Raw genomic sequence first — 14,445 nt, 5'->3', positions numbered from 1 at the left:
GAATGACCAATGAAGATTCTCTTGATCCTACGTGTAGCAATCGCGAAGGGCTCTTTAATATCTCGCACACTCATGCCTTACGCAAGATTAGGGCGCATAAAATTAGGATAAGGCTGGAATGCATTCATCTCGCAGTCCCCTCGTATCGTTTACGATACAATACATCATGCACAGTATATCCCACTTTTTAATCAAATTAATTTTAAATGAGATTTTTTAAATATTTGAAATTTAGTTTTTCTTTTGCAACTTTTCCATTTCTAATATTCTTATATGATCAATTCTCAAATTAAAATTCTACACATAATTTAGTTGAAATCTAAGAAAAAAAAAGATTTTATTGTCTATTTATATCTCTGAAATTCAATTTGTAAATAAAATATCTTTTATTTTCAGTTATTTATAATTACAAATTTATTCATATTTCTCGACAGATTTTGTCATAGAAAAAATTTTAATTAAGAAAATGTTATAAAAAAATCTTTATAAAAATAGAACTATTATATGTAGTGCGAGTTTATTTCTTGGCTGAACTGGACACTTTATTATCTAATTCTAATATGATGATAAGTTTTCTATTTAAATAAAATTTAAATTTAAATATTCTTAAATAAAATTTCGATAATCAATTTTAATCTTAAATTCTTTAAAAATTAAACGTAAATTCGAGAAATCAGTTATTCTTTAATTTCTATAATTAATCTAAAAAATTTTGGTTGCTTTTCAATTTGTCGATAATCGCGAAGACTTCCACTGTATTAGTATATTCCTCGTGTCTTGCTTGTGGGAATGAAGTGCCTTTATCCCGCGTAAGATCTTCCGTTTATCGAGATGCAGCCAATGGCCAAAGTCCTTTTATAGGCGTCATGCAAAGCCTGCGCTTTATCTTAATTTCAAGTAGCGGATCGTCATGCCTGTTTGGCTATCTTCATCATTTTCCGGGTCGCCTATCTATGCTGTTTCTTAATAGAATCAGCGTATCTCACAAAGGTGCGGTATGGCGTAACGAGATATGCAGACGACAATAAATTCGAGCACTATGCATTAATACCAACGGGTTAACGCAAGCGGATTTGACGCGACCAACTTGATTGAAGCTCTCGTTTATTCAATTTTCAGTTATGTTTTGATGTAAAATTTTCACCAATAATTAATTAGTCATATATATATATATATACCATTTATATCACGTATCGCTAAATTCACGTATCGCTTATATCACGTTTTTTCCAATTGACATGGAAAGAATCACTTTACTAAAGTATCTAAAAATTTAGCTAGCTATAGATCTGAAAATAATATTGTTGAAAACTCGAGCATGATGAGCAAAGTTGAAAAAAGTTGTGATATTCTAGTAGTAATCAACTAGAGTGTCCTACATAATTATTTTTTTTAAATCTACGTACCTATAGCTAAATTTTTAGATACTCGTACTTAAAATATTTCAGCAAAATTACCATATATTTTCCGTGCAAAATAAGCTAAAAGAAAATTATATACATATTCAATGTTTCAAATAACAAAATAAATTCTGAATAATTTCTGTATGACACAGAAATAATATACACATAATGAAATAAAAAAGCAATATATATTATCCCTAAATTTATTCATATGCAATTTTCTCAAAAATTTATTTCAATAAAGTTACGCTTGTTTCCTGTTAACTAAATAGCTTGTTTTTTGTGTTACAGCGTGTGACTGCCATCCGATCGGAGCTTCTGGAAAGACCTGTAACCAGAGCAGCGGCCAGTGTCCCTGTAAAGACGGCGTAACCGGTATTACTTGCAACAGATGCGCCAGGGGCTACCAACAGAGCAGATCGCATATTGCGCCTTGCATCAGTAAGTACACGCCCACGCGTGCGTTCACTACGCTTGATACCCGGTTTCATTGCCGCGTTTATCTTTTATTTCGATTTCGTTTCCGTCGGCGCTCATCACCACCCTCGAGTCAAGCTCGTTTTGTGCGAGCTACGCCAAGCATGTCGCGATACAACGAGGAAGATAGTATTCCGACTACAGAGAATAAGAGAAATTCTGTATCTCTCCGTAAGAGATGATGTTATGATACATTTGAATAAATTTTCAGAAACTAGTCAGACCAAAAAAAAAAATGAAAAAGGAAGCAGATTTTTTGCAGTTACATTTCTTGAAAATGTCTGAACTCTTTCGCAGTTTTTGAGAAATAATGTATGAACAATCTGTTTTAAAGCAGATTCAGAATGCTAAAACTACAGAGAATTAAAATATGAATTATAAATTCAAAATAAAAGAAAAAAATATCGCAAACCTCTTTCTGTCAATGCGATTTATCGTTATCGATATATTCGTGTATATGCCACGATATAAAAACGCGCAATGTTGTATGACCAGAAAGAGAATGCAAAAAGTCTCGCACCAAGCCGATTTCACGTTCGATCTTTCAGTCTGCTACCAGGGTGGCGAGAAGGTCGAGCAAAAAAAGACACCAGAGCTGCTCGACCACACCCGTACTGCTCTCGAGAATGATCGATCGATCGATCGGGAGGAACACGCGACGATCTCGACACCGGATCTCCTCGCGCTTGTCCAATTAGGCGAAATTTGCGAAAACGTGTGTGCGACCATCGGATCGGAGCCCATTCTCTGCTTCCGCCGCCACGGACGGCTTTTAGTTTCAAATCGAGTTTCAATCAAGAACGAGTGTTCGTGTCACGAAAGATTACATCGTTGCCCGCCTCTGAGTATCACAAAGACGCAATGCTTGTATTTTATCATGCAAACAGGCAGTATAATAAATATAGGACGAGCGAAAATGTTGTACGGTTGTTTGTACTTCGAGCGATACTCTCAGATTTCACACATTACTTCAGTTCAAAAATATCACAAATATAAAATAATGAATACTTATATTTTTAAATATGTGTTAAAAAAACGGCCAAGAAGATAGCGTTTTTAAAGTTTTAATGATCGTTAATGATTTATTTCCGAGAAGGATCAGAAAATATTTTTCGTAATCTCTGTATGAGAGAGAAACAATTATCGATCTGAGCGAGTTCTTAGCATGAACATCTGCAGGATTAACTCAGCCTTCCATCCAAACTCGTTCCTCTCATTTATCTCGTATTCTTACAGAGATACCCAGAGTCGTGCAGACGCAGGGCACGGCTGGTGAGGAGAGCGGCGAGCATGAGGACGACGACGACGAGCGTGGATACGATGGACGAGCTGGTAAGTAAGTGCAAAGTAAACTCGAAGGTGCGTATATACACTGAGCAAATGAACAACGAACAGTGAGCGCGAATCTTCAGACTGATGTTTGTTCATAATATCTCGATCGAATTAACGCCACCTTTGGTGCTTTTACGGTATTGATTGCGTAAAGTTACAATTGTCAATCACCACTATTTTTTAATATTAAGTATTTAATTATAATTTAAGAAAACGCGGTTTCCTGTATTATCTCCATGTCTTGGAATATTGTTAAATGCCAATTGTTTGATAATTTTTATCAGGTTGTTTTTTGCTTTGATAAAATGAACCACAATGTTCATAAAATGATATATCAAGTCACGTGGAGATAATCCATAATTAAACCACGTAACTTCCTTGAAGAAAACGCGCCCATGAAAGTCTAAAGTCCCTCTTAAATGTCTAAAAAGTAATTATAATTATTTATTAATTAAAATTATTAATGAATTAATTATCTCATAAAGTAGAAGCTGTAAAAAATATTTTTTAGACAAATATGTTTTGTAAAGTAATTTTTCTATTAAATATCGTAACTGTTAAAAAATATACATATGTGTTATTTTAATTGCAATGTCTATTTTTAGTTCGTTGTATTTTTGTTCAGTATATACGCGCTTCCATGTGACTGTGTATAGTTAGCTTGTTTGCGTTTAACTATCCTACGGTCGAACTACTTGACATTCTGCGCGTTACGCTACGACGCGTCGAACATGCACTCTACTAGTGACACACTGGGCGACGTAAAAATTGCGGGTGAACGATGGAACGTAAGAAGATAAGATAGATGAGTGGGAAAGATAGAAGAGACAGGAGAGGGAATAACATCTCGAGTCTCGAGAGGCAAGCGATGTGATGTTAACGTAGGTCGGTATTCTAATGTCACGTATTCAGCACTAATGCCCTGTCCGATTCTGAGTTACATTTGTCTTGTACAATGATTTAATATAAACGTGAGATGAGAGTGAAGCAGCTGCATTTAGCGCTCGTAAATAAGATAAATGCAAGCATAGTAATCTTCCAATTGTGTGACAGTCACGAATCCATTGTGATATTGAAATGATACTGAAGAAACGCTATTTCGAGGAAATTAAAAATTAAAAAAACAGCATGTACTGCAACATTAAGACGTTTTAAAATTAATTCGCGTGATTTTTTCAAAATAAATACGAAAGAAAAATTTACTTTGCACTTCAATTTGGTGTTGTTATAAATATTAATTACCGTGAATTTGTTATATTTTAAAATTTATACTGCTAATAATATTCTTCAAATATACAATCCAGGTTCTTATTGCATTAATATTTTATGTTTATAATAATTTATATCGTTCGCACAATTTTAAAAATTAAATATTACTTTACGAAAACGTGAAAAAACTAGGCAAATATACACATTACATAATATTCTACAATATTTTATTCTGTAGCATTAAAAATATCTGCAAAATATAAGTAAAAAAATTGTATCGATAAGAAAATAGAGATTAACTTTGCGATTAATAACAAAATTGCGATATGTTAAAAAAAAAAGAAGAATTTCTACTTCATAACTTTTTATAAGTCATTATCACTAAAAAATTTTGGAATTTATCCATGAAACTCAAATGAGAAACCGTTGATACTTTTGATACGTATTGCGTACACAACTAAATAAACTTTGCTACGGATCTGAGTCTGTGCACACAATCATATTATTATTTCCGCAAATTTAACGAGGATCAGGATGGAAGGAAGTCGATCTGGATACGAGCTTCGTCGCCACGTGGTAGAACGGAATGCGGGCGCTATATTAATTTAAGCAGACAGAGCAGATAGAGCTGATGAGCGAGCGAGAAGGAGAAAGAGGGTCGGAACGTCTAGCCGCTCGGTCGCAGCCTCTCAGCCACCCCTAATGGCTTAATTAAAACTACCCTCGCTTGCGGCTCGCCCGTTTACTCCGGCATTTTCACTCGCGCAGACGATGCGCGATTTTCACAGCGAGCTCTTAGCTATGCTCAAGCAAGTGAAGGAATTCTCTATTCGAGACATCGATGTATCTCGATAAATTTAGCTTTTAGATACCGATATTTTCTCATATATTGAAATCATATATAGAAGAAGTAAAAAATGGAATCTGACAAAATTCAGTTCTAATCAAATTTTGATATATGGTGTTCATGCTACAAATTAATACATATTCAAATTTTTATCCAAGAGTAACTTATTATCGCAGCGTGTATATTTTTACATAAAACTTACATTTTAATTTGCATATATCTAAAAGTATTATGCTTTAGATACCTTACAGATATTTTCTTTATATAGTGAAAAATAATACTTGACAAAGTAAGAAATTTATTGTAAACAATAAGTTTTGTTTAAGCATTACGAGACGTCTACATTGATTAGAATAAATGTTTTAAAATATTAAGATGCTTACATAGACTCCAGGAAGGATTAAACATTAAATGCCGCCGATGTACACTAATGTAGTTACTGTCCTAGAACTTTAACAAGAAAGCTCTAACTCCTAATTTAGTGTCGTCCCCAACGACCCTGTCTTAAGGACGTTGCGGAGAATAGCTTCCGATCTTATGTAGAAAAATGGTTCTTTCTTACGCTTAAAACTGTTTTAATCTGTATGCAAATTGGTTTCTTATGTCACTGATTACTCTGAGATAAAAATGTAAAATTCGTAATAGTACCATTTAACATACTTGATTTAAATATTAAAAATTATTTAGAATAATATTACAATTAACTTTTACAATTCAATTGTTCTAGATTATTTTCAAATTAATGAAAAATATACTTATTTATCACCGTCTCAATATCATATAAATTTTATCTTTTTTAAATATCTCTTATATTTATTTTGTACTTTATGATTATATTAAATTTGTCGTTCATAAAAATATTTCAGCACAGCATTCATTTTAGTGTCGCGTTTGTATTGATATCGCGTATATCGCAATAAAAATCAGAGTAAACAGACTTTCACCTGACAACGACGTCGTTACAATAATCAGATAAGATGTTGATTTGAAAAACTTGTAAAACTATACCGACACAATGCGTCTCGCGTTCACGACGGATCGAGCGATTTTTCCGGGTTGAGAACTGATGGCATGAAAAGCGAGAGGCTCTCTAGTTGTCGTCCCTCTCGAGTTCTCTCGTTGCATCGAATGCACGCGTTTCTACCCACGCGTGCTCCATATGCAGAGCGTAGATTACATACGTCTCGACGCTCCCTGCATTTCGAACGCGAGTGAAATATCGACGCGCAAAGAGGAGTATCGCGATCAAGTTTGCACCTGGGGCCAAATACACTCCACGGATATGATACTAATTATCAGATATTGTGATCGCCAAAGAAATGATTCTTGTTTAACCAATTTTGTTTTACGATCATTGAACTAAAGATAAAAGTATTTGATACAATCGAAAAATCATAAAACAACAAGTTCTCTTTTAATCGTGAAGAAATTTTTTCGAAATAGTACTTTTATATGTATAAATTCCTACTTCTAAGTTCGAAGAGATTATATAATAGCTACCAATGAGTATTTACAAAGATTTATACAAGTATCGTATTTTAATATAGTCTAGTATTTAAAATTTAAGTTGCGTTTGTAGTAAGAATTTGATTAAATATAAACTAAAAAACAGATTAACAAAAATTATCGTAAAATTACATACGTTAGCAGAAACTATTGGCCACTGCATAGATAAAATACATTAATAAAGTTATTCATCATAATTCGCAAAAATTTTTTTTCTCAACATTTTATTTTGCAAAATACATCGCGCGATGTGTGCTTCTAAATTCAAAATATTCAAAACTCTAAATTGTAAACGTTTACATACTGGGACGAAATTATTTCGATTTTGTTCCCGTTTAATTTTTGCTATCGTGTGCTTTTCTTTACGAGACACGTAGAAATTTTACCGCCTACATAGCGCACATAATTCCGCTTGTAGATTACGCGGCGACGTTACCTACTCCACTCGTGCAGGAGTGAAATATCGACGCAAGTAGTATCGTAATCGAATTTACACCTGGCGAGTGTCGCGCCGAGTGGCACTGTCGCTGTAAATTCTTGTAGGGAAACTGCCGCAGGAACGGCCTGCGTAAATTATCTACCGTAATAGGCCTCCTGGAAATACTCTTCTTACAGTCGCTCCTCCTTCCCTACGAAATCACGATCACGACCTCAGCATCTCGATAATGTCGCGATAAGTCGCCACAAGTCAACGTTCTTGTATAGCGGGTATCTTGGACATAGATAACGCGAGGATAATAGATAACTAAGAAAATGATAGTCATTTTAATGAAGAAACTTTAATATTTATGTACGTAGATATTTGATATCACAGATTAACGTAATTAACTCACGTGCTTCAAACTTCTTGACTCAAATTTCTCAATTTATTGTTACATTTGTTAGTAATAAATATTATATTATATTATAAATTATATTATATTATATTATATTATATTATATTATATTATATATAATTTTATATTTTCAATTTATTATAACATTTGAATTTGTGATAAAAATTTAATTTTTTACTTAATTGTTAAAATACTTTACATAAAACATAAAAAGAAGATGTAATGGAGAATAATTTCGAATCGGGTTTTTGTAAAAAAAAAAAAAAAGAAGTTTTATCAAGTTTTTCTGACAGCTAAGAAAATCCGTGACGTCTGGAATACCTTGTGTAACAAGCCGATTTTAAATTAAAATCGCGTTGGTTAACAGAATGTTAAAAAACGCCGAACCGGTATTAACCGACTTACTTACGTTTGTATCCATTTGTATCTCAAATAAAACGATCACGCAAGATTAAGTCGATTCTTGATTTTCGCGTTGTCGAAATTTCATTAGGACGAAGTCTACTGATCATGCTTCATGCTCGCTCTCATCGCGTGCAGGGTTTAGACTTCATTACTAGTTTCTCTCGCGTACTTCTTCTCTCGTTATTTTGCCCGACGGCAAAGCGAGATTAACTTATCTTTTTATTTTTCAATTCCTGCTACTTTAACTTCGTAATTTAATATACGTTTCGATCTATAAGGAATCTGTATTGTTACATAACTATCTAATATTATATTTATATGAAAAAGATATATGCCACGATATATATCTTATATTATCGTACTATCATAGCAAAACGGGAAGAGAATATAGAAAGAGAGATGAGAGAATATCAAAAAGCATCAAAGCTTATGCAAGATTTATGAAACTTTTGCTTGATATCCGAAAAAATAGCATTATAACGATTATATTATATGGTAATATGTACAAATGTACATTTACATTTAGGGATTTAAAATACAGTGTAAACTTATAAACTTTATATGGACGTTATTTAATCGTTATGAATCGTTATTTTGATTGCAAATAATTTAATTATAGATATTTCAAATGCAATCGGCGCGAACACTGTATTCATATAGGTATTATTGAGAAGAATTTATTATCGCGCAATGTTGACAGTTGCAATTTATTTTGCATTTTTATTATTGAGGAATTAAAACAAAATGATTATTTTGCTTTTATTGTAAAAACACGCATAGAATTAATTTTCTGAAATAAATGTCATGTCCTATAGAACATGTAACTTTTCATAATTAAAACGCTAGGTATATTTGAATATCTTCTGCTCATATCTTAATCGACTTCAATACCCTTTAATACCGAAAGCTAAAAAAACGAGCGAAAGGAACGAGCTGTATTTAATGAGTAAACTTTTGTAAATAGTAAAAGAAATCATTTATATACGTACATATTGATAAGAAATTCTTATGGGTTTTTTTTGCAATAAGCCGTCTAAGCTCTAAGCCTTAAACCATAAAAAATTAATCAATTGCAGTCGAATGTAAGAAAAATATCGACTGATGATTAGTCAATTTCTTACGGTTTAAAATTTAAAACTTAGGTAATGACTTACTGCAAAAAAGCTTATTAAATAACATGTTTACCAATGATCGACAACGAACGGATCGTATATATGTGTGTTTCAGGCTTATCGTCTCTACGTATTATTATAATATAAGGCGAATATCGCCGGGAAGGTCCACTTGACACGATCCACCCACGCGAGCTGGAAATCGCGCGGTCCGCCGCGAACCGGCGTGATCGTCATCAGATACGCGGCTGGCTCGTTACCGGGCCCCGATCTCTCGCGCGGGCCTTCCGCTGCCGCGGGGATGGACCCGCGCGATCTCACGTGTCCGCCCCCGCCGTTATTCATAAGCAGCGCGGTAATTACGACGAACTGGTAGCCCTCGGCTACCTTACCCCTGTCGAAGGCGGCCCACTCCCCTCAGTTCGCGTAGCATCGCGCGGTAACGTAAGCGCGCATATCCGGCGTATGCATTCCGCGTCACGGATCGCATCTATATGTTAATGCTCCGCCACACAACCGAACGCACGTCGTAATTCTCGCGTAGCGCAGCGCAATGCACCGCATCGCACCCACGCGTGTGTTCATCGCGTGCCTCGGGAGTCTCGCGAAAAGGACGCGAATCGATTCGGTTTTGACGTATGATACCGATACGGTTGAGAGACGAATGATCATTCCGCGGACTATGGTAGAATTAGTTAAAGCTAAAAAGTCATTTAGAGATTCGTATTTATGATTATAATATGTATTTATAATTATGTGGATCATGTATCAAATCGTATGTGGATCATATGTATCGAGATACTCGAAACAAAGACCCGTGTGAAGCTGGCCCCCCAATACTAAAAAATCGATTTTTTTTTTCATGCATTCGTTTGCTCATCGTTTGCTCACGAATGCTCAGTTGGAATTTTCGTTTTCTCATCCTTAGTTCAAAAGATTTGTGAGCAAACGTTGAGCAAATGCATGCCAAAAAAAAATGATTTTTTAATTCGATACCAAAACTTAATTTTCTTGCATCTTTTGAACTAAGGGATGAGCAAACGAAAATTCCAACTGAGCATTCGTGAGCAAACGATGAGCAAACGAATGCATGAAGAAAAAAAATCGATTTTTTAATATCGGGGGGCCAGTTTCACACGAGTGAAACAAAGAATTATATTCTGAAACGCAAACCGTTCATATTTTGATTAAAGAAAATCTGAAAATGTGTACTGACAATAAGCCGATTGTGAGAAATGCAAAGATTATTTCCAATGTTAAAATATGATATGACTGTGGAACACGCAGCAATATTAAGCTGGAATTGTATGATGCATGATTTTTTGAGTGGTGAGCATGCATATTGCTATGTCGATTTTGATGCCTGAACGTATTTTGGAATCCGCTTAACGCTGCAAATACTTTGAAGTATGCTTTATTTGTCAATTCGTAAAATACTTTCTTCTGATTGGTGAACGAAGCATTTACAGCGTTAAGTAAATCGTAGAACATATTCATGTATGTCCATGCGTCACAGCAGCATGCATGCTTATCATTCAAGAGATCATACATTTGTGTGATTCCAGTTTTAGATAACACGCAATGAGACAATAAATTGTGTGCTATTAATAAATTTTTATTGCACAATTTTTATAAAGATATATTAATAACATATAATTTACATACCTCATGATTATTCCGCGCTGATGTTTCCCAATCCTCCTCTTTATGGATTCTGTTTTTTTTTGCACTCATACACAACTCAATACTTGCAAAAACATGATCAATTACAATCGTTATACAGAATAATCGTATGGCACTCTCAACGTTAATCGCATGCAACGCGCACTTTACTATTGTCCGTTGCGATGTAATCCCGTCGAATTGCAATCGCGAAAACAATGAAAAAAAAATACGAGGCTCTCGATACTGACAAATCTTGCGAATGACTCAAATTTGTCCAATAAAATCTCGAAGGAAATGTTGTACATTGTTTGCAATTTCGAATTTATATTAGTTAAAGTCGAATTTATATTAAGCAATTGACAAATATCGGAATTGATTTAACTATGATTTATTAATTATCGCAACGATATTCAAATCACAATAGTTCCGTTTTTAAATAAAAATTTTGAAAATGATGATCATTTATGGTCAACCGAAAATGTACATCATTAAAATTCTCAACTCTCTCTTGTATACGCAATATATTTCAAACGCGTAAATCCAATTAAACACTATTGTATAATCACTCAATCTGTCGATTTGTCAATCACTCATTCTATCTATTTGTATTCTATTCTGTGCTCTTTAATCAGAAAGTAACGAGCAAATCAACGAAAAATTCAAAAAGCAGCTTGAGGTACATTCGTAATGATAAAACATCGTTAGAGAAATGGAAATACGTCCGTACGCGATATACAGACGTATGTATGTATATATCGTATAGATATAATTTATAGTTCCTATCTTCTATTACTATGTAAAATGAATGATTCATGCGAAACACTAGTATCGATATACATTTATAATTATTAATCAAGGAAGTCAATGTATCGCGTATATTGATAATTCGCAGGAAGTAATTACGTTTCTTCGAATTTGCGATCGTGTTCGACGATATACGGAGCGGCACGCGCTGTGTTACCTGCCGACTCGAGTCTCAATCTATCCAAAATTGATAACGTAACGGTCGTAGCGCGCGGCAAGCGCCGCCGTCCCGCCGCGTTGTCATCAAAACAAACATTGTGACGATAAACCGCCGTAACCGTCTCTCTCTCTCTCTCTCTCTCTCTCTCGCTGCTATGAAATATTTAACGTATTACTATTAAATAATAAACGTTTCTCTCTCTCTCTCTCTCTCTCTCTCTCTCTCTCTCTCTCTCTCTCTCGTGTATTTTAAATCAATTCCAATAAATAAACTATTGTAGTTCGTTCCACTTTTCATTTTGCGGACTCGTTACAATGATTCCATTCGGTTGAGAGAGTGGAATAGAAATATATCGTGTTACTTCAAAATCATAATTTTTATATAATTTTAATTTCTTAAACATTAAATGTAACCCGCCGTCTGCAATCTGGATCTTTTTCGTTCAGTCCGAGATTTTTTGCTGTTCTGGACTTACAAAAAAAAAAAAATATGGAAAAATTCAGAGTTACTTTTAAACATTTCCGTTACATTATCAAATAGTTTTCTTGATTATTTTAGGACAGAGATTTAGAGATAAAATTTCACTTCTACCGAAAAAGACTCAGAATGCAAACGTATTGAAAAAACTACAATTTGGATATCTGTTAATTATGCGATATAAACTCGGCATTTTCATATTCATAAATGATATAAAAATGTCACTGTGTGATTTGTTAAAATCTTTCGCTGTTTGAAATTTCGAAATTCATAATTGTCGAGCAAATTATAAAGCTTTGTACTTTTATATGACATTATTCTTTCGCAGTAAATCCGATTAAGTTTGATAAAGCTCTGCTATTCCAGTGATTAGTAAAAGTAATCATAATTAACCGCGTCATTACGAGAATTGTATTGTGCAACAAACGAATCTAAAAAAGGAAGAGGAACAAGCCTAACAGACAACGGCGTAATAATCATGAGGCAAGTAAATTATTATTGATTTATCATTTCAATTGCAGAAACCGATGTATCTTTATTCGATCGAGTTTTAAACAAGCCGCGCAACTTGTCGATGCAAATCACGAATGCAGACTGGGGATAAAAGAGTGATTATCTTGATAAATTATTCAGTCGAGATTACCATAAACATGCGCGGAAAGCTCTATTTCTACAGGGCGGACAAGTGCGAGATATCTTTCTAACTTGCCTGATAAATTTGGTCTAATTATTTAGCTTATATGGCGACGTCGATTTGTTACGCAGCTCTGGTTTTAATTCGTCAATGTATTCTTATGCAACTATAAATAGCTGTTCAGTGCAATCATTCTGGCACGACAAAAAGGCGCTGTGATGCAAATTACGAACCAATGATGAGATCGAAGGGGCGATTATGCTAATAAATTGTTCAACCAAATTATCATAAACACGATCATACATATTTCACCATTTGCAAAACAGTCACATCACTTTTTAAGTGTAGTCAATTAACAAACTTGTTGTTAATCATAGATACGTTATTCAAATCTGTTGTTTTATTATTTGGTATAATCCGTAAAGCTTTTTACTTGATATAATTCTATCATAACCGTAAAATGATGTATAAATTATATCTATATAAGATCAATAAAATTAAATAAACGATTATCCTTCTGACAAATCGTCTTCTGGAGATCCATCGTAAATGTGAGCACAAAGCATTTGCTATATCTGCTAAATTAGTATCAATATCACGTTTTAAGGCAATCTTCATACCTTATACGTCTAGCACACCTACGTTGTAGACTTTAACGGCAAAGGAAACATAAAATAAATTATCATAATAGAAAAAGATTACAATTTTATATGATACATTGCAAAAATGATTTCACAAAAATTGGCGCTAACCAACAGTCCGGTATTATTATTTGTGATTATCTATTCGTAAAACGTATAACTTAACGTCAAAACAATTTTCCATTTTTCCGAATCACGAGAATACATATCGAGGAAAAGTCGTTCGTATACTTGAACAGTATATCATCATCTGCCAAATCGAGGGTGCTTTTCTTCGCCTCGACATTCATGATCTACCATCGAACACTCGACTGGTATTCATGGGAACAAAGGAAAGTATGCGGGCAAAGCGGAGCCGAAAAATCTCGTTTCGCCGTCGACGAAGTGCCTTCTTATCGTTGTGCGCGCGATTCCACCCTTAACGGAAGCTCTATGCTCTCAGGCACTCGCAATGTATTCGAGTGTTCCGAGAATTTTCTTTCTCTGCTTGTGCTGAGATTGTATGGGAAGTCACAGAGTCGGATCAAATTTTAAGAAGAGAGTGGCAAGTTCAAAATGACCAAATGCGAAATATATCTAGATCATTGCAATTCTATATTTAAATAATTGTAATACGAAATTGGATCGATGAGAATAAATTTAATTAAGAGAAATTCTATAATATATTCGATCAAAGCGGATCTTAGTACTTAAGTCTCGATCACATTTAAATCATTGTATTGAAAAGAAGTAGCAATTATAGAATGATGGCAGTGCCTTCTAATGCGATCATTTAAATTCGTTAAAACCATACAATCAGTTAAATTAAAAAATCGATATATAGTTTCATATAAATATATTAATATTTTCTTCATTTTTTAAATTAAAGATTGTTAAAATACGGATGTGTATATATTATAATTATTCTACATACAAGTTTCAATTTGATTGAATTTAT

General features: G+C 33.9%; 1 protein-coding gene across 1 annotated transcript in view; it reads left to right on the top strand.

Moving 5' to 3' along the window:
* Positions 1 to 14,445, top strand: part of LOC108780251 (netrin-1) — a 196,356-nt gene that overhangs the window by 149,414 nt on the left and 32,497 nt on the right. Inside the window, exons 3-4 of the mRNA XM_018547889.1 lie at positions 1,695 to 1,844; positions 3,117 to 3,212. Of these exons, the coding sequence (XP_018403391.1) occupies positions 1,695 to 1,844; positions 3,117 to 3,212 (246 nt within the window). The remainder of the gene's footprint in view (positions 1 to 1,694; positions 1,845 to 3,116; positions 3,213 to 14,445) is intronic.

This window comes from Cyphomyrmex costatus, unplaced genomic scaffold (genome assembly GCF_001594065.2).
Source record: "Cyphomyrmex costatus isolate MS0001 unplaced genomic scaffold, Ccosl1.0 scaffold69, whole genome shotgun sequence".
NCBI lineage: Eukaryota > Metazoa > Arthropoda > Insecta > Hymenoptera > Formicidae > Cyphomyrmex > Cyphomyrmex costatus.
The sequence above is the reverse complement of the archived record's forward strand: the minus strand, read 5'-3'. Positions and strand labels throughout refer to the sequence as shown.